The 20,732-nt window shown below is 38.9% G+C and overlaps 3 protein-coding genes across 3 annotated transcripts in view; 1 reads left to right on the plus strand and 2 right to left on the minus strand.

The window, feature by feature from the left end:
- Positions 1–907: 907 nt before the first annotated feature.
- On the minus strand, positions 908–5,707 carry zp3f.2 (zona pellucida glycoprotein 3f, tandem duplicate 2). The gene is made up of 9 exons (XM_036595990.1): positions 5,616–5,707; positions 5,343–5,524; positions 5,168–5,271; positions 5,009–5,097; positions 3,006–3,186; positions 2,825–2,930; positions 1,256–1,344; positions 1,082–1,173; positions 908–1,008 (listed from the first exon to the last, which is right to left on the minus strand). Exons 1-9 carry the CDS (start codon positions 5,677–5,679, stop codon positions 908–910), a joined length of 1,008 nt encoding a protein of 335 aa, XP_036451883.1. The 5' UTR covers positions 5,680–5,707.
- A 1,034-nt stretch (positions 5,708–6,741) lies between these two features.
- Positions 6,742–10,218, plus strand: nedd8l (NEDD8 ubiquitin like modifier, like). Its single transcript, XM_036596495.1, has 4 exons — positions 6,742–6,961; positions 9,329–9,376; positions 9,475–9,557; positions 9,664–10,218. The coding sequence occupies exons 1-4, from the start codon at positions 6,944–6,946 to the stop codon at positions 9,755–9,757; spliced, it is 243 nt and encodes an 80-aa protein (XP_036452388.1). The 5' UTR covers positions 6,742–6,943; the 3' UTR covers positions 9,758–10,218.
- Positions 10,219–12,729: 2,511 nt separating this feature from the next.
- Positions 12,730–20,732, minus strand: part of ap1g2 (adaptor related protein complex 1 subunit gamma 2) — a 37,698-nt gene continuing 29,695 nt past the window's right edge. Inside the window, exons 15-22 of the mRNA XM_036596494.1 lie at positions 20,111–20,200; positions 18,635–18,762; positions 18,392–18,496; positions 16,229–16,370; positions 16,001–16,145; positions 14,488–14,639; positions 13,297–13,395; positions 12,730–13,200 (exon numbers count right to left, since the gene is read on the minus strand). Coding sequence (XP_036452387.1) covers positions 13,099–13,200; positions 13,297–13,395; positions 14,488–14,639; positions 16,001–16,145; positions 16,229–16,370; positions 18,392–18,496; positions 18,635–18,762; positions 20,111–20,200 — 963 coding nt within the window. The 3' untranslated portion in view covers positions 12,730–13,098. The remainder of the gene's footprint in view (positions 13,201–13,296; positions 13,396–14,487; positions 14,640–16,000; positions 16,146–16,228; positions 16,371–18,391; positions 18,497–18,634; positions 18,763–20,110; positions 20,201–20,732) is intronic.

The following is a 20,732-nucleotide window of genomic DNA, read 5'->3' on the forward strand; positions in this document are numbered from 1 at the left end:
AATGTAGGAGTTTGCTGATAGTTGCTGGCTAACTCTTTTGGTGCAATAGCAAGAAGTCCCTTTCATTTATAATGAGAAAAAAAAATTCTGTACTAAAAGAACCAATTCCAGTAGCTCCAGTTTCACATCAGACTTACAGTACACAAACGCTCCTGCTGCTTTATTTCCTTCATATGGCTGGACTAACGGAAGATATTTCACATATCACACCAAGGAAGGGGGTGTGCATTTATTTTAAAGCAAAATGCACATGAATTACCACCACAGTCTATACAGACTGCAAATACTGGAGAAGAAAAAAAATAAAATAAAATAAAACACGCTACTACCTGCAAAGGGAAACCCAGTGCTATGTTAAAACATTTGTGTTCATGCTCCACTTTAGTCTTCAGTCCCTTATGCAGCATATGGGAATACGGAAGTCATCATGATTAATTTAGGGTTATTTAATGTTTTTTCACAAAGCTTAAAGCCCACATTCTCCTTTTAAGGGCAAGAGTAAAGTGATCTTGAGTTCTGATTGGCTTAATACATTCTCAGCACGTAACAGCATCAGAAACTGTCTAGGAAAGTAAACATTCACAGCACATACAAAAGATTCTTACAAGTCAAAGACCTTCGTTTTTTGTTACTAGTTTATTTTTTTTTGGAACAAAAGGCCAGGAGGTGTTGTAGACAAGCTCATTTTAAAAGGCATAATCCTCTTTACGCTACCACCCCATACATGGTGGAGAAAAAGTGGTCAATCATACATGCAGAACTCAGGTATGACGTCTTCAAGAAGCTACAGCAGCGTTAAGTGTGGATACAGCGAATCGTTTATTCTTTACTGTAAAAAAACAAAAACAAAAGGATATTAAGCAAGTCAAAGCAGGCTTGAATAATAATGTTAAATTTAACCAACCTTCTAGCTGTTATGACCATCTTGAATTGGATTGCCATGTCTTGACGGGCTTGCCGTTATAGTCAGTGGTCCTAATACAACGCTTTGAGCTAGGCCTCGGAATTCTGCAGCCAGGAAACATCCAGTCACAAGAAACTCACAGTAGCACTCAAAACAATGTCAAACCGTATACTTCACCTGACTGTAAACCCCGCTTCACCCGCTGCGAGCAGCTGTAATCACAGCAGCGGCACAGGTCACTCATTGAAGGGTCATCTAAAAGTTCCCATCTGTCAGTGGAAAAGGCAGATAATTGAGCAGAAATTGATCAGTAAAAAATGTGCTGGTTGAAATGTAGAAATTAATATTTACCCTCCAAGGTCTTTATTGTAATTGCAAGCCTTCTTTTCTTCATTTGGATACTCAGGGTCCCATACTACTAAACTGCAGTGGAGGTACACCTGGTAGTAAAGCAGAAGAACCAGTAAGAAGACGTAAGAACTTAACCCTCGTAAAGGGATCTTTAGTAAAGCCAACTTTTCCATTTAGAAGCACGAGTTCAAAATAGGACCTTTTCATGCTAAAATGGTTCTTTGCATGGTAAAATTGTTCAGATTGATGGGAATGTGAACTATTTTGAAAATGGTTCTATATAGCACCAAAAAGTGTTTTGTTGCAAGCTTGACATTGTAAGAATAGAAGAAGCCTTTTTGGTGCTATATAGAACCATTTTCAGACAGGTTCTACGTAGAAACATACAACACAATCCATTAATCTGAAGAACCATTTCACAATGCAAAGAGCCATTTAAGCAAAAGTCAGATTTTGATCTTGTGGTTCATTGAGAACTTTGATAATATGGGCCAAAATATGAGTTTTTATATAACACTGAAAAGAATTACATGAACTGATGAAACCTGATCTTAGATCTTGTGTTTAGTTAGGAAAAAAAAAAAAAAATTATATATAAGATAACCATCTTAGTGTGTACTACTTAAAGATGACCCGCTTCCACTTCCACAGGAGACTTGAGGCTAATGAATTCAGACCGAATGTAAGTTGTTAAATAAAATGCAAACAAAACAGATTAAATTAGCACCATCAACTTTAACACAGTCAATGAAAACCTGACTTGGCTAGTCAGTTGTGTTACAGCACTGCAAACTCATTACTCCAATGTCGTTCTCCCAGAGCTTACAACAGCGTCAGGTCCAATGTGGCTTTTAATAAGCCATTCTTTAAAGAAAAGCCTTCAGTCTGATGGACAGAGCGAAGGGCTACATGCAGTAAACTTGACGTGAATATTTTAAAAATTGTGGGGTCAAAAAAAAAAAATTGTTTATTATTGCCCAAACAAATAAATTCAAAAAATAAAATAACATCGCTTTTTTCTTGGTGAAGACATTAAATAGTAAACCCCAAATTCAACTTGACGTTTCTAGAAAAAGGTTTATGTTTGTGGAAGGTGGAACGGGAAAATTCAAAGATGACGCTGGCGACTGAGGATTGGCCTTGAGCCTCGTAAAAAAGCCAAACATTGAGACATTTTACAAGAAACTCTTCTACTTTTGGAAAAGTTTCCTGCCAGAGATGCGAGAAATGCAGCTATAGCTGAGATAAAGCTTAAAGCAGAGCACAGTTCGTCTGTTTATTTATTTTTTAGCCTATACTAAGACACAAGCACATACTAAAATGGCCAAGAAGGTAAAACATTACTTAAATAATAGGACATAAAATGACGTGGCCTCCTAGGTGGATTGATTTTTGTTGAAAGGACAAAATGGTGGATCTTGCCGACCCCTGACCTAGGAGAATACTGGGTTCCCCCCAAAAGATGTTTAATTTTCCCCTTATGTATTAATTTTGTCCCATTTGTATTCCCAAACTTGGTAAAAGGCCTTGAACTATGGAAACAAGCACTGGCCACAAGGAACCACTTACTTCCTGTTCCAGTGCGAAACTGAAGGCTTGTAACTGAAGCACAACTGAAGAGGAATGATATCTTGGCAAGAACCTGGAGTACCCAGTCTTACTGTCCACAAGACATCTATGAAGAAAACAGGCTATCAGGGTTAGTAATCACCATGAAGGGAGTTGTGCCTCCTACCTCATTAAAACATACCCTTCGTTAGTGATGATTGGATACATCAGCGACTCTGGTCCCAGTGTTTGGGTTGTAGAGGCCACACACTCTTCCAGATAGAGCATTAGGGGCTGATGGGCCTGCTGCTCCACTGCAGCCCAAATGTGAATAAAGGAACCCACAGGAAAGGAATCGGAGAGGGCCGGGCCACTTAGGTCATCTGTTTGGAATCATTTGAGGCACAGTGATCAATTCTGCCACCACCACATTTGTATGGAAGTTGTGCTATAATTCCTGTGCATAATTTCATGTCTGTAGGACATCTTTGATGCATTTATCAATATATAATACATGGTTCTACCACTTTAAAATAGAGAAATGATCCATCATAATCAGGATATAAATAAATATATACTGTGAAATGCTGGGCTTGCAAGTACACTCAAATGGTTCATTTGAATACTCGGCTAAATGGTTCTTAAATTGTTGAAAATGGTTCCATATAGCAATAATAGGGTTTCACTAGAACCTTTTTTTGATGCTATGTATGATGCTTTGGCATTAGCTAGGTCTACATTTTCTAAGAAACACACTATAACTTTCTTTAAGCAACACCATAGAAAAAAACAACCTACAGATATTTGATAGTGACTTGAGTGCAAGAACCTTTATATAATGCACCAATCTAAGGGTTGTTCCTAGAACCTTTGCATTATGTGGAGGGTCTTTAAAAGGATGCTTCACATTCACACCTCATTTGCAAAAAATGGTACTCCAAAGAACCATCCTGTAACAGGTTCTTTAGGCATCACAAACATTGATTTTTATAAAAAGGACACTCAAAGAACCATTTGAGTGTGAAACCCTTAAGTTTAAGGGTCTTCTATTCTAACACTGTACATGGTTCTTTAAAAGAACCTTTTAAAAAGGTTCCGTTTTGCACCAGAAAATGTGTGTGTTACAAGAAAAAGAACCTGTTAACTATATGGGTCATTCTACAGAAACGTCCACTTTTTTCTATCCCAAGGAGTCACTGGTGTTACTGATTGTCATTGGCGTTACACATAAAGGCAACATCAGTGACATTTTTAATGAAAAATGCATTTTACAAAATGGCTGCTACAGAGCATCAAACCACATGTCAATCACAGAATATCCACTAAAATATGTATTTTAATCCATTTGTATTCTATTTGTTTACAATTACCTAAGAATAAAGTAGATAAAGTCGGTCACACCAGTGACGTCAACTAAAAGCTTCATATGAAATCATGAGCTAAATGAGAAAATTTCTGATAACTGAAAAGACACAGTGGACTCACCATGTGCTTTTCCTCATAGATCCTCAGAAAATAGGTAAAAAGTAAAAAAAGTCAAGTGATGTCATCAGTTTGATTTTTATTTCAAAATAAGAGATTGTTTCAGTATCACCAGTGACACGATTTCTGGGGACCACAACTTTCATTACATATTTTATAAATTGTTTGTGTCATTTAAAATCATTTATTTTATAGTCATGCATGGATTATTGCAGTTAAAATAGAAGAAAAATCTATTTTTACCTCAAAATATGGCCTTACCCTTCACACATGACTGAGGACAAGCACTTCTGTGGTGCTTGGAACTCTATATAATTGATTTAAAAACCACTATTGCTAAAATCATGGCTCACAATGATGTAATTGTTAAATTAAGTTTGTTTTATTTTAAATCATAAATAAATTTTAACCCAAACATATTTTATGAAATATATGAAACGTAACATATGTAAATGCTAGGGACACAAAAATGGACGTATCCATAGAATGACAGACACATTAAGTGTGGGGTTCTGTGTAGGATTACTGGCCTAATATGTTAAAAAGGACAGTGTTACCCATAACATTTACACACATTTAAAGGACCAAAAAGGAATGTCCTCTATTAGATTTGCCTTTAAGATATGAAAATGAGCATAAATAATTAAATATTTGTTGAATACATTAAGTCATCAAATATATATCCTATGGACATGAAATTGGAGCAACCCATGAGACTCTTACCATTCAGAAGACCTATGTGGAAGATCAAGCTTCCTTGACCTCGCAAACCATGGAAGCCTGGCCTCAAAAAGGGATGGATCCATTCAGGCCTAAAGATGCGTCTTAGATCAGTGACAGGATTAAAACTCAAATACTTCAGTGAGTCAATAGCAACGGTACCTTTCCGAAGCGCACACAACAGGATACGTGAACGCAGCAGGGTTTGGCTTAGGCTTTGGCCTGAAGGCCAACTCGTTTTCATAGATCAGCTTCTTTTGGGTTCTCTGACAAGAGACAAAAGTACTTATTAGGATCACAACACATTATTCTTTACACAGTGTGAGGTCTGATGTACCTTTTGTAGGAAATGACATTCAGACAGGCGGTATTGGTAAATTGCTTCCCCCCCATCAGCTGTCCGTATGAACTTGGAAGGAAAACAGCTGCCCAGGAGAAGCCTGAAGGGCTTTTCAGCCAGGTCTTTGTTGACCTTCCATGTAACCATGACTGAGTTGTTTGTACATTTTATATAAATGTCTGGATATTAAAGAAAAAAGGAAAATAAGTAAACATCAGATTTTATCAATATCAAAGTAAAAGACCATGCATGCCTTAAAGCTCTTACTACCTTCATAGCACAACACTGACACTGCAGTTACACAAAGAAGAAAACACTGCCTTAAGAAAAGCATGTTTGATGAGCTGGAACAGAGTAAGCAGCTGCTGATGCACTGGCCTGGCCTGGCCTCGCCTCACCGAGGGCAGCTGATATAATTTCACTCCGGTCCAACCAATCAGCCTTAAAACAACGAGCACCTGGCAGGGGCAGAACGTCAAGGACTTTGGGTTGAACTGTTTGGATCCTAGTGGCGCCATCAGTTGCAGCCTTTTGGAGTTTGAAACTCCAAACCTTTCAAACCATCTAGGCAGCTCTTTTATACAGAAATGGGAGGTAATATTTGAAAAACTGGGTTAAACCTGTTAACAGCAAGCTCAACAACTAAAGTGCTCCATGTCAGTCGATGAAAAAAGCAATGCTTATGGTAGTACACTGAAAACTTCCGTGATAGGGGGTGCATATGGGCCTTAAAAATCCTTAAAAATAATAATTCTTATTTCTTTTTAACATTTTTCAACATTGAATTTAATAAAACATGCAATTAGCCATTCAAAAATGTGGTAACCCATCTAAAATGGCTTGTTTGTTGACACTGGTTTAAATGGGAATTCCACATTTTTCAATATGCATGCACAAATCAGTTAGCGAGATGTCCTGTGGGCAGCGTCCTGTGACCACTGATGAAGGACTAGAGGATGACCAACATAAACTGTGCAGCAACAGACGAGCTACTGTCTCTGACTTTACATCCACAAGGTGGACCGACAAGGTAGGAGTGTCTAATAGAGTGGACAGTGAGTGGACACAGTGTTTAAAAACTCCAGCAGCACTGCTGTGTCTGATCCACTCACACCACCACCACATCAGTGTCACTGCAGTGCTGAGAATGAACCACCAGCCAAATAGTACCTGCTCTGTGGGGGTCCATGGTGGTCCTGACCACTGAAAAACGGGGTAACAAAGTATGCAGAGGAACAGATGGACTACAGTCTGTAATTGTAGAACTACAAAGTGCTCCTATATGGTAAGTGGAGCTGATAAAATGGGCAGAGTGTAGAAATGAGGAGGTGGTTTTGTTGTTACGGCTGATCTATGGTTGTAACCCACTGCGCCGCTTGTCTCCATTTGGGGGCGGTACACCGCTGCTCTGGTCGTTTTCCTACAGACGAAGGAGATCACCTTCACGTCGTGGCTGTATTTGTTATTTTGCGACAAACGCGGCTCTGATAACTTTATTCATTTTATCCGAGTCTAGTTTGAGCGGTGGACCAACACACTCGTCTCCAACTACTGAGTAGCAGCGCTTTACGGGTCTGTTCTGAAGTAGAGCCTCCAAAATGCTGATTAAGGTTAAGGTAAGACTCGCTCTCCTCTACAGGCTAACGGCTGCTAACGCCGCTCTCCGGCTGATAAAGCAAGACTTTATCGCTTTTGGTTCGTCATTTAAATACATAACGTTGTCCTGGGTGAGTATTAGACATTACTGACCCGGTCGCTTCACACAAAGCTGTCGTTGTAGCTGTATTTGGCTTTCTAATTGAATTTCACGGTCCACCTTAAGTGGCGCCGCAGTTATACTGTGGCTCTGTACAGCTGCTACAATGCCAGAATGGCACTGCTGCGCCATTTAAGGTGGAACGGAAAATCGTTAAGACAGTTTTAGCCTCGTCTATTACATTTTTTTTTTGTAAACTAATGAAGGGATATTGCTAAGATAAGTATAACCGCTTCCTGTCTGGCTTCTAGTCTCATGAAATTCATCCTCTTTTTTATTAAATAAAAATAGCTAGTTTATGGTTATTGAAATGCACATAAATATGTCTAAGAAGAACAAAGAAAAAGATTGCAAGGGCTTCAAATAATTCTCAAGCAAGTAAAAACTGTCCGACTCTAGTGAGTGCTTTTACATTCAGCATTCCCACTGAAAGGGGAATTCCACCCATTTTTCACAACGCCGTAATTCAGTGGTTGAGATGTACACGGTCGTTCAGAGTGGTCTGATGTGAAAATGGTTCATTGCAGAGAAACTTGCTCAGTGTCCTTTACAGTGGTGGTGATAGGAACCAGGGGTCGCCATGTCTACAACACAACTAAACCCACCAGTGGACCTACACGTGTCCTCTGAGTGTTTGTGTTATTGTGTTATTTTATAATGGTAAAATAGAGCTAAATCTGAAAAAACTAAGTTTTCTTTTAGGGACTGTTTTGCCTTACAGTGCCCTGCATGTATCCCTCCGCCATGAATAGATTAAAATAAATTGATAAAAATACATTTACACAAAACTTCTATCACATCGGGCCCAGTACTCATAACCATTTCATCTAATTATTTTATGTGGGACTTTTGGTTCCTGTCACCAACACTGTGAACAATTCTGATTCTGTTTCTGTAGAATGAAGCATTTCACACAAGACCACTCTGAATTGCTTTGCTGATATGTCATCTGTTTAATTATGCTCAAATTTTGGTGGAGTCCCCCTTTAACAACAACTATCTTTACATTGAGGATGATAGGAACCAGGGGTCAAGATGTCAACAACGTATGTAATGTTGATGATAAGATAGGGGTAAATCTGAAACATTAAGTTTTCTTTGTGGTGGATTTTGCCAGTCTGTATGTAGCTCTCCGCCATGATATCCAAGCTATTTTCAGGCCAAAAAACCTCCTCAAACTATCGTAAAACAGCATCTCAGGCATCAGACAGCTTCATAACTATTTCTTGTACATATCTGTGAAGTAGCTTTTAGAGGCAATAAACTCTTTCATTTAATTATGCAGGAATTTGGCAAAATTGGTGGAATTTCCTTTTTAAAAATATCCTTTTGTAGCCAGAGATATCAGCCCTGTCTTAGATCATAGGCTGAATCTCAAGTGGCTCCCTTCTCCTTCTGTAGAGCACTGTGTGAGCAATGAAATTCTGTCTAGTGAATGAGTGGGTACTGATGTGGTGGTGGTGGTAGTGTGTTAGTATGTGTTGCGCTGGTACGAGTGGATCAGACACAGCAGTGCTGCTGGAGTTTTTAAACAGTGTCCACTCACTGTCCACTCTATTAGACACTCCTACCTTGTTAGTCGACCTTGTGGATGTAAAGTCAGAGACGATAGCTCATCTGCTGGATATTTTTGGTGGACTATTCTCAGTCCAGCAGTGACATTGAGGTGTTTAAAAACTGTCTGATCCACTCAGACCAGCGCAACACACTGTAACACACCATCACCATGTCAACGTCATTGCAGTGCTGAGAATGATCCATCACCCAAATACTGCTCTGTGGGGGTCCTGATCATTGAAGAACAGGGTGAAACGGGGCTAATAAAGTATGCAGAGAAACAGATGGACTACAGTCTGTAACTGTAGAACTACAAAGTGCACCTATATAGTAAGTGGAGCTGATAAAATAGACAAATAGTGGGGATACAAAGGGGTAATTAATGAAGTGGCCAGTCGGTGGATGTGCACTCTCCAGGACAAATTCCTTGCATGTGTAACATACTCGCCGAAATAAAGTGATTCTGATTTTTGATATCAACTAGATTTAAGACTAAAAAAATCTAAAGCTGCCGTTAACTGCCTTCATTAAACAAGTTACCTGCGGTTCCATTCGTCAGGTTTTGTTAAGTTCAAACCTAGAACTGAAGCTCTGTCTCTGCTGAACGTACTTCTTGAGACAGACCCCACATTCTGAAGATCTTACCACTTAGGTGTTTTCTTTCTTCCAGACGCTCACAGGCAAAGAAATAGAGATCGACATCGAGCCCACGGATAAGGTATGGATGCTAACAGCAACATCTGCCATGTCTGCTTTCTCCAAATGTGACTCATTGAATTGCAGCTTTAATTTTTTATTTATTTTTTTTTAATCCAGGTAGAGAGGATCAAGGAAAGGGTTGAAGAGAAGGAGGGAATCCCGCCACAGCAACAAAGGCTGATCTACAGTGGAAAACAGATGTAATCTTAACATTATACTCAATATTATGTACTTAACTTGTCCGTGAACTGTTGAACCACAGCCCTGTTCGCCTGTCTCGTTTACTTTGAACGTTCTGTCTTTTAGGAACGATGAGAAAACGGCATCAGACTACAAGATCCAAGGAGGATCTGTACTACATCTAGTCCTCGCGCTCAGGGGAGGCGGGATAATCTACTGACCCCTTAGTTTCTCGGAGCTCGCGGAACGGCTGTTCAGCTTGTGCTCCTCACAGAACTGATTATGGCTACGTATGATGAGAGCATGCGATTTCGTACATCCAGAACAAGTCTAGATATTCTTTTTATTTAGAAGTCTGAACAGCAAGTGGAACTTCACTTTGAGCCACATTAATGTACTGATGCCACCATTTCAGCAAATCATCAGAGCTTCTTTAACCGTCAGCCTCTGCAAAGGAGAGAAACAAAACAGTGTTGAAAGGCAAGGCCTGTTCACTTTAGTCCATTATGTTCGAGTGCTTTATTTTTGAGTATGTTGCAAACATTTTGTTATTTTTCTAACGAATAAAAGGATTTAGCTTTGTGGCTCATTCTCAACTGACGTTGACTGTAAGGTTATGTGTCCTAATCTTTGATTTGTGAGAATTTCAGATTAAGAAAAAATAAAAGCCATCCTGCTTTTGTTTGAAATACACTTTTATTTTAAAAATAAGATGAGGCAATAAAACCAACTCAATCCACACAAAATGAGTGATGATTCAATAGAACAGTAGAAGTTCACAGTCACAAACAAACTCAAAATGGGATCTGCTTCAGCTCTGGGTGTCGCAGAATGGGTCGGAATGGGACGGGTGCAGAGGAAGGCATGTCGAAAGAGAATTCCACTGATTGTTCAGAAATTCTGCATCATTCAATGGTCAAGGGTCATTCAGAGTGGTTTGATGTGGAATGATGGACTTTAGAGAAACGTACTCTGATTTCTTTCTTTACAGTGGTGATGTTTACAACAGAGTCAGTAAATCAACATGTGCGTTATTGTATATGTAATGTTAAACCAGTGCTAAATCCAAATAAGATGTACTTGGTGGCTATTTTGCCTCATAACAGCCTGCATGTACCTCTTCAGCATAACTGAATTGTTAAGAATGGAGTTATGAAATAAGTTTGGGGGAAGGATCACATCCAAAACCCCTCCTTCTCTACATTCTATGCCCTATAAATTCACCCCTCTCCCTTCAGTTTCCCGTGACTAGCCCATCTCCTCCCACTCCTCCATTACTGCTCTTGCTGAGGGACTGGCAGTCTGGCGTTCAGGATCTCAGCAAGCTGCTCCAGAACCCCTGCCCAAGCTTCTCAGACCTCCTCCTCAGCTCAGTTTAGGGTGTGGTCCAAACTCACAAAATACATTTCAGGCCAGAATCTTTTCTAAAAATGGGAGTAAAACAATATTTTGGGTATCAACCAGCACATTCATAACCACTTTGTGTAATAACGTTCTGTGAGGAAGCTTTTGGATGCATTAAATTCTTTGGTCTGGTTCCACCACACAGTGGACAAGCAGCAAGTTTCTCTAGAACAAAGCATTTCATATCAAACTACTCTACATGACTTTGTTTACATCTCAATTAAATGATGCAGAAGTTTTGGAAAATCAGTGGAATCCCCTTTAACAGGGTAAGGCAGTCAGAAAGGATTGAGGTTGTAGTCCTTTCAGCATTACTGTAACAGCATGTAGCCCTGCTCGCTGTCTGGTCAGTGTAGGATGGCTTGATGCAATGAGTGACCAGTCTCACCCATACTCCTCCTAGGCAGTTAATAAATACCTGAACATGTACAAGATTGATCGATAGTGTGTTGGTGCTGTCTGAAGTGTAACATGCATGAAATAGCAGCAGTTTTTCTAATGATGGAGCACATTAGTGCCTGGCTTCAGAGAAATAACAGTAAAGCGCAGGATGGAATCCACATATGCATGATTCCCTGCACACAGTGGAGAAAAAACTGGCCACAATTATGTTTCTGGCAGCCAAAATGTTCACACAGTATCTATATGGTTTATACTATATAGTATAATATTTACTTTCTCAAAATGCTGACTTATTATATCAAAAGAATGACTTTCTATCTCGTAATAATGAATTATTATCCTAAAGTAATATTTACTTTCTAAAAATTTAGTAGCTCATTATTTCCTCATAGCTTCTAAAAATCCAGAGAAAAGAAGCCATTATTTCATTATTACTGCATCAATATTTCAAAAAAGTAAGTAATAATTTTGAGATATTACATCAGTATTTTGAGACCCATCCGTGCAGTGAAACGCCACATACACACTTGTGCACGTACATACACACTTGTGCACGTACACACACTAGGGGGCAGTGAGCACACTTGCCTGGAGTGGTGGGCATCCCCATCCACGCCACCCGAGGAGCAGTTGGGGGTTAGGTGCCTTGCTCAAGGGCACTTCAGTCACACATACTGTCGGTTCAGGGGATCGAAGCCATGACTTTCCAGTCACAAGGCTGGTTCCCTAACCTCCAGCCAATAGCCAGAGACAATAAGTCATTATTTTAGAACATTAAGTCAATATCTTGAGAAAATAAGTCACTATTTCATCATATTACGTCAATTTGTATCAAAATTAAGTCAACATTTCAAGACATTAAGTCAATATCCTGAGAAAATAATTATTTCAACATATTAAGCCATTATTTTGAGAAAAGGGATTATTTAAAGATATTAAATATTTTGAGAAAATGTCATTATTTTCAGGTATGTCTATTTTGACAAAATAAGTCATGATTTTAGGACATTAAGTTGATATCTTGAGAAAATAAGTCACTATTTCAACATATTACATCAATTTGTTTCACAATTAAGTCATTATTTTCAGATATTAAGTCAATATTTTGAGAAAACAAGTCAGTATTTTGAGATACCGAGTCAACATTTCAAGACATTAAGTCAGTATCCAGAAACAATCATTATTTCAACATATTAAGCAAATATGTTGAGATAATAAGTCATTATTTTCAGTTATTATGTCTATTTTGAGAAGACAGGTCAGTATTTTGAGAAAGTAAGTATTCATTATTCCGAGGCATTGAAAACAAAAGTCATTATCTCAACATATTAAGTCAATATTTTTAGAAAATAAGTCACTAATTTGTGATACTGAGTCAAATCTTTTTTGAGAAAGAAATGCGATATTTCAAGATTTTCGATAAATATTTTGACAAAGTCATTATTTCCAGATATTTACTCAACATTTTGAGAAAATAAGTCATTTTTTCTAAACACTAAATGAATATTTTGATAAACTGCTGTCAGAACTGTAGCCAGTTTCTTTCTCCTGTACCTGGCGGAAATGGGCTTCCATAGCACTGCTTGTAAAAGTGGTCCTCACTTCTCAGAGGTATTCATTACTCCTTTTAAAGTAATATAAAAACATAATATAAAACCGCAGGACATCAAATTATTGAGGAATAATTCTCAATAAGTTAAGAACTGTGACTCCCTTCACAAAGTACTGTATCAGTGCCTTAACATGCAGCAGCTCTCAGTTCCAGGCCGGACTTGGAAAGGAGTCGATCTGTACCGTGTCCTGGAAGAGCGTGCCCTGACTGGAGTAGGACAGCCGAACCCGCATCTTTAGGCTTGCCTACAGAGAAAGATATGTATACAGTTAAGCAGGCTGTTGAGCAGCGCTTTGTGTAGAAAACCCACAGAAATGATGGCAGACTGAGTAACGGCTGACCTTGTTGGGGTTGTTGAGTAAGACGGTCTGGGTAACGGTACCGCGGCCTTGTGCTGGAATCACATCACCGCTTGGAGCCTTCATCTGAAGCTGAATGCTCTACAGAAGAAAGCAGTGAAGAGATATGTCATTATCCTGATAACCCCCTGGTTGAAGTTTCACAAGCAGGGGTTCAAATAGAGCTCCGCTCCAGTCCTGAAATGTAATCAAAAGTAAGTAATTTCTAATGCAATCTGCACGAAAATAACTATTATTAACTATTATTGTGTTTACATGCACTTAATAATCCGATAACTGCAGAAAATCAGATTTTGTCAGTAATCCGATCAACACGTTTCTATGCACTTGAGTAATCAGATAATAGGAAAACTCCAGGTCTACATGAATCAGGCAGTAATCGGATTTCTGCTTTGCAACCAGCCAATAAACTCACAGAAGAAGACGTGATGTAAACGTAACGTAAAATTCAAACTTCAAGCCGCGTTTTTTTGAACATTGCGCCAGTTTATTTAAAAATATGAACATACATCATCTAGAAGATGAGGAATATTTAAATCCCTAATTTCGTCAAGCATGTTTTTGGTTTCAGAGTCACTCCAAAAGTGTTTTGCTGCTTCTCGCGGCAGCGCTGCTTGCTTATTTCCGGTGCCGGCGTCTGTTTTCACACATGCGCAGACTGAGAAATCCGAAAGAAATCCGAGTAAGAGTTTACATGCGCTGAGAAATCTGATTACTGAGCTAAAATCCAGCTCTCTAGCAGATTTCTTAATTGGATTTCTAGACCTTACTCCGTTCTAAGAAATCAGAGTGTGCTGTTTACATGACCATTTGACTAATCAGATAACTGCAGAAATCCGATTAAGATCGGATTATTGAGTGCATGTAAACGCACTCATTGCACTCTCAGCCTTAAGCCAGGTTATTGCTTTTGTTTTTTTTTCCTGCTGTAATGTTGCATCTGCATTCTAGCGCGTAGGTAGCTAGCCTAGTTTGCCCGGATAGAATTGCCACTACTGAGGCAGCTGAAATACAGTCATAAAGTTTGAATACCCCCAATTTCTATTCTTTCTGCTGAGTTTAACATAACATGGGCATAGAATCATAAGGTTCTATCTGATCTATTAAAATGTTTTTAATCAATGGAATTTTCCTTTAATACAATGTCTAAGGTATTGATAAAAATCTTCTCACTTTAGGTACTGCTGCTTGTAGAGTGAAGCTGATGATGTCACTCTGAGTGGAGTTGGAGGCGGTGAAGGTGACCGTGACGCCCGTTTCTGTCTGTTTGTCGCACTGAAGTTTCAGACTCAATCCTCCCTTCTCATATACGGTCACACTGGGAGCTAAAAACACACAGGTATAAACATATATCAACAAAAACACACTGTTACACTATTAAAATCCACCCTTAAAAATGTCTATTCTGCAAGATGGTATTGGGTTTTGCTGAGATTAGTTTCTACCTCATTATTTTTTATAATTTTTAATATTTTAAATATGACAATTTATTTTCATCATATTATTTTATTTTTTTGAATTACATTTTTATCTGATTAGCGATTATGTCATTGAATGTCCTCTTCTAAATCGAAATAAAATTCTATTATATTATTTTAAGCAAATCTCCATGTTACATTCATTTGAAATCTATCAGCACAAAACAAAGCCTTTTAAATGTCTCAGAGAGACCAAAGGAGTCTCATTTCTCATGCAAACAAGAAACCCATTTTTTTTTTTATTTGACGAGGTATCATCGCTGTCAAATCAAAAACAGAGAAGCACCCCCAAATCATGATGCTCCCACCATCGTACTTCACTGTGGGTCCTGATCATACGCACAACCCTTCTTTCTCCAAACATAACGACCAAAGCAGCTCTGAATTGTCTAAGTGCCTGTGTGCAAATTTTAGATGCACATCTTTTTTAGCTAGTTTTTGTTCCCTGGTTAATTGTTGTTCCTGTTATTTTAGCTCATCCTGCAACCCTTTTTGAGAGGCTGCTGGCTTCCCTCTTGCCTTCCTTATCATTAGTTGGAGAGTGTTGAGAAAACTTGCATGGCACATCTGTCCAGGGATGTTTAGCTGTGGTTCTGTGAACTTTACACTTGCATATAATTAAACCAACTGCACTGACAGGTATGTTCTAGGTCTTTGCTATGGCTCTGGAGCTCTTTCTATTCCAGTGTTGTTTAATAATTTTGTCCCTGAGAACTTTAGGACACTCCTTAATCTTCACCATGAGTACTACTTGTTGCATAAATTCTTCCCAACCAATGGCAACATCTTTTATGGTGACACCTGATGCAATCTGCATGAGAATTTTTTTGCAGCATAATATATAATATATGATATATATACCCATTTATTTGTATGTAACCTTTATATATATACCAACTGGCCACTTCATTAAGTACCTCCTTGTTTCTACGCTCATTGTCCATTTTATCAGCTCCACTCACCATATAGGTGCACTTTGTAGTTCTACAGTTACAGACTGTAGTCCATCTGTTTCTCTGCATACTTTGTTAGCCCCCTTTTACCATTTGTGTGTTCATTTGAAGTGTGTATATTTAATGGAACTGTACTACCTGACAAAAACAAAAGTTCTGAATACTTGTTTCCACTGTATGTTTCTATTACTTGTTAGCTACATTGGCCTCAAAGCTCCAGTGAAAAGTTTAAGTAAAAAAGCATATTTCCGATACCAGGTGAGGGCTCCAGTCCTCCCAGCAGATCCAGCAAGTTTTCTTGTACACTTGAACTGGTCGAGTTGGGTGTGGTTTTGACTTGATTCTGGTTGGCCTGGGGAGACGTCTTAGTTTCACCCAGCAAGTCCAAAAGATCACACACCTAAAAACAAGAGGGGTGAAAATCCAGTTGAACATGGTAGCCCACCAACAGTAGCAGCATATGAGTCTGTCTATTTTGATCACCTGGCTTGCAGGCTCTTGGATCAGTACTCCTTGGATCGGTTTAGACTGGTTCAAATCTTTAGTGATCTCTCCACTCGGATCTCCGTTAGTGTGACCAGGCGAATTCTTATCCATTATGGGCATCCTCTCCAACACGGCTGCCCTGTCCAGATGATTTAGTTACTGATTCACATGCAGTTACATCACTGAATACGAGCATTCAACTATTAAAATCTTACAGACACACCTAGAAGCCTCCATAAGTATTGATACTGACAGACCTAAAGTGATAGTTTGGCCATTTTCCCTTTAAACATGGTTGATCAACCAAGATATGTTTGTTGTCCAAAGTTTGTTTCCTTAACTTTGCACTGTAGCTACAAGACTAATCTAACAAGTAATGAAAGATTATAGTTACCCATTACCCATAGCTGCCAGAGCAACAGGGGCGTATAGGTATTTAAAATACCTTTTTTTCAAACTACTGGGGCGACGCCCCACCACTTTTTGATTGACTTCAGGCTGTTTTTTTTTAAATAACTGTCTTAGATCTCCCTAGCTGCATGCCCTCTGCCCTTCTGCATGACCACTGCCGTCTCGCGGAGCCAGATGTGATTGAAAATGAGAAATTTTGAGCTAAATGTGGGTGGGAACGTAGACTTATTAGGATGGGAGCAAATTGAGCAGGAAATTTTTTAAACCAATCCAAAGTTTTGTGCAAGTGGAGCTCAAAGTAGGGGGTGATGGTGCGCTCGTCAACACTGACCGATAAATAACAATAACAACAATAACAAATCTGTTGTGAGCCAGTAGATGTAATGTAAGTTAGCATGGCTGAAAAGAATTACCAAAACTCCAGTTAAACATGTTATGCGGAGAACAAATAAACATTACCTCTTGCAAGAGAAAAAACGTTGTTAGCTTGGATGGCCATTTGCTAGCTAGCTTGTTTGGCTTGCGCTGTCACTGTATTTCATGGCGTTAACAGAACATGGACTACAGAAATTTGGGGGTGGGTGACTCTTGTTAGCAGTGGATTTTGGCGTAGTTCAGCACCAGAAGTTTAACAGGTTGCCCCGAGCTGTGTATTCCATTGTGAGACAACTGCCAAGTAGGCAAGAAGCCAGATACTCAAATTCAGTGGTGAAATCAATTTTAGCTTGGATATTTCCCAAAAAGCAAAACCTGCATGTTTTCATGTTTAGTGAGAGGACTGCTAGAAGCTAGAATTTGAGGTTCTTTCCGAGATGTGAGTTAGCAAAGTTAGCCAGCTGGACGGAGGCCAATAGCCCTCATTCACCAATATCTTCCCAAGTTTATTCCTAAATTTGTTCTTGAGAAAGGTCCTAAAATAAAGTCTATGTCAGATTAATGACGTGTTCTTAAACCGCAGAACTGTTCACACCTTTGTGCTCTTGAGTGTGTGCAGGTTCTGTTCTTACTTAAGAACAAATCCCAAATAAGAAAACATTGGTGAATGTCATAATCTTCATAAAAACTGCGTAAATGGGCTTTAAGAAGAAATTTCTTCTTAAGAACCAACTTTGAATCGGTTGACACCGACACTGACCACAAAAACATTATTATATAATAGCTACGACAGCTACTATATAATAACATGCTTACAATATTTCAGCTACGATAGTTCAAGGTGGGGAACTGAGGGCTGGAGTTCAGCACAGGTGATTTCCAAACCAACAACACCTGGCAATTAGCTAATGGGTTCAATCAGGTGTGCCTAAGCAGGTAAATCACCAAACTGTGCAGGAATCCAGCCCTCCAGGACTGGAGTTCCCCACCTCTGATATATGTAATGCTAAAACTGCACTAATCGTACAGTAAACGTAAAATACTAGTTACCACGCAGATCACCACAAAATGAGACTGTGTGTATGCATGTTTGTACATTAGAACAGACAAAATATGGGCACATCTTGAAGAGACCACCCTTGAACAACAGAGTGTAATTCAAACGCTGTACTTTGCACATTGCTAATTGGTGGCTAATAACTCTTGAGCATCCTCAAAGCTCTAGTACAAAACTAAATAAGCAAATTCTGGGGACTAAACATGTCTCTGACTACATTTTAAGGGGAAACTACATTTTTGGCCAACCTTTGTGAAATATGATGCAATTATAAACAAACTCTAGTACTGATAGTATGATGAGACATGATGAGGTACCTCATGTGGTCATATTTCTTGAAGAGAGCGTTGTACTCTACTGCCCTTTGTTGGAGTTCCACATCAATGCAGCTGCCGTAGATGCTGACTACACTCCTGATTCGACTTTTTGAGAAAGGGAGAGGGACACAAGCGTTAATCAGGTTTGTACTTTACTGCCCCTTCACCACCCTCAGATGTTGCTTTGGTGATGATGCGTAACTTGTTTATAGTGTTCTATCATATTGTAAACTGAGCTCTTACTCAATATTGTTTGTGATGCGGGTACTCAGCTTCATAATAGCAGTCAGAGCGAACCCTCTGGATGTAGGGGACGACATGTGGGACTGCAAGACTGTTTCCAAAACATCTAGGACATCATCTTCTGTTACCTAGTGACAAAATGAAAACACAAAATAGGCCAGATGTGTTAAAGACCTGTAAAACAACACAATGAGCCAGATTAATAAAACTGTGATAACAGTGCTATGCCACACAAACCGTGGGTCACGGCAAATACGAGCTACTCATAAAGTACTGTGGTGATGATTGGCACACCAGTGTCTTTTTAACGCTACAGTATTGTCATCTGTGTCCGAGGCAAGAGCCAATCAAATTCCACATGCATATGAGGTTATACATGGTAAAGTCCAATGCTAAAGAAATGAAAACAAAGAAACAAAGAAAATTTCATTTCTCAGAAACAAAGCTACACATTTTAAAAGAAATGCTGCAAATAACAGTAATTTGTTTGGTAAAGATGCTTTAACTCATTGATGAGAATTCAAGCCTTTTTCCAATTCATTATAATTGCAGTAACAATTTATACTGACATAAGGTATAAGGTAGTATTTTTTCCGACACAATCAAATTAAATTGACATGCTTAAATTCTAATCACTGTGGCAGTCCAAGCCATTTTATCTTTTATTCCCCGTTTTCCTTGATGTTGAAATCAAATTTCAACATTTTTTTTAACAATAAGATTAAGAGCTAAAATTCTTTGCAGTAAAATCAATTTAAACATGATCTCAGCACATCTGGATAAATCTTTAAGATAAACCTTTCTTTTATACCCAGGAGGAGGATGTGTGAAACATCAAATTTGATGCAGAAAGCAGGGACTGTTTTAAGTACAATGCCAGTACTGTGAGAGATTTGTGTTTATATATTATCTTTGCTTTGTGTACGTTTGCAGGTAAAAAAAAAAGCAACACAAATCTGAAAAGACTTGCTGTGTGTAGCCTCTCAAATTGGCTACCAGGAGAATTAGGGGCAAATGTTGTGATAAATGAGTAAGTGATTAGTTTATCAATAATCCACATCAAATTTGGGGCTCCCAAGTGGTGCAACCACCAGAGTTAGTCCTCTCATCTGGAGATATCACAGTCATCCATGGCTGGGAATTCAAGACAACATAATTGGCCTCTCTCTCTCTCTCGAGGGGTAAGATGGCCCTCCGTCGCCCCATCACTCAGCATGATGCGAGCCAACACAGACATCTGTTAGCTGATGTAACAGAATTAGCACACAGCATTCTCCTCCAAACGTGCTGAGCTGTCCAATGACGTTGTGTTACCAGCCGTTTAAACAATACAGTAGTTTACTCCATGTAACCCAGAGCACATGCTAGCCGTCACTCTCCCAGCTGGATAGCAGCATGTGATGGGGGGAGACCTAGCTAGCAGGTTGGAACTGACCAACTACATTGGGGAAACATTATACTTGGTATTTTCTCTACCTGCATGGGCTCAATCTCATCACAGTCTCCTTTCAGCAGTAGGTCACCGTACTCCCCTATACACCAACAGGCTACCTGAACCAGAGATTGCTGCAGGAACACAAACACAGAATATCACACACTCATAAACACCTCTAGTACTGTGCAGAAGTCAGAGACCACTCTTTATTTATTTAATTTCCAGTCAGAACAGCCAAATTATTCATTTTTCAGTGTCAGAAAAAGAAAACGGGCCACACACATTTAACAGAAACTACACAGAAGCCTAAAAAACTAAACATAGTATATTTTATTAATATTTAGTTCATTATTCTTGATTTGTAAATTATTATTTTTGATTTGTAAATTTTCTTCTTTCTTTTTTTGCCCATTTCCTTTCCTCAGTAAGGAATAAAACACAAAACATAACTTTTGCACAGGCCACATTTTATGTTTTATTCATTTTTCCCAATATATTCAACTGCAAATTTATGCAAACGAACAGTATCTATGCATCAAAATGTGCAGAAGTGTGGTATCTGGACTTGTTTTCACTTGTTTTCACAAAAAAAATACTTTGACCTAAACTTTTGCATACGACTGTACTAATTTTATCTGGTACACCTACCACATACTGTAGGGG

Source organism: Colossoma macropomum, unplaced genomic scaffold (assembly GCF_904425465.1).
Source record: "Colossoma macropomum unplaced genomic scaffold, Colossoma_macropomum, whole genome shotgun sequence".
NCBI classification, from domain to species: domain Eukaryota; kingdom Metazoa; phylum Chordata; class Actinopteri; order Characiformes; family Serrasalmidae; genus Colossoma; species Colossoma macropomum.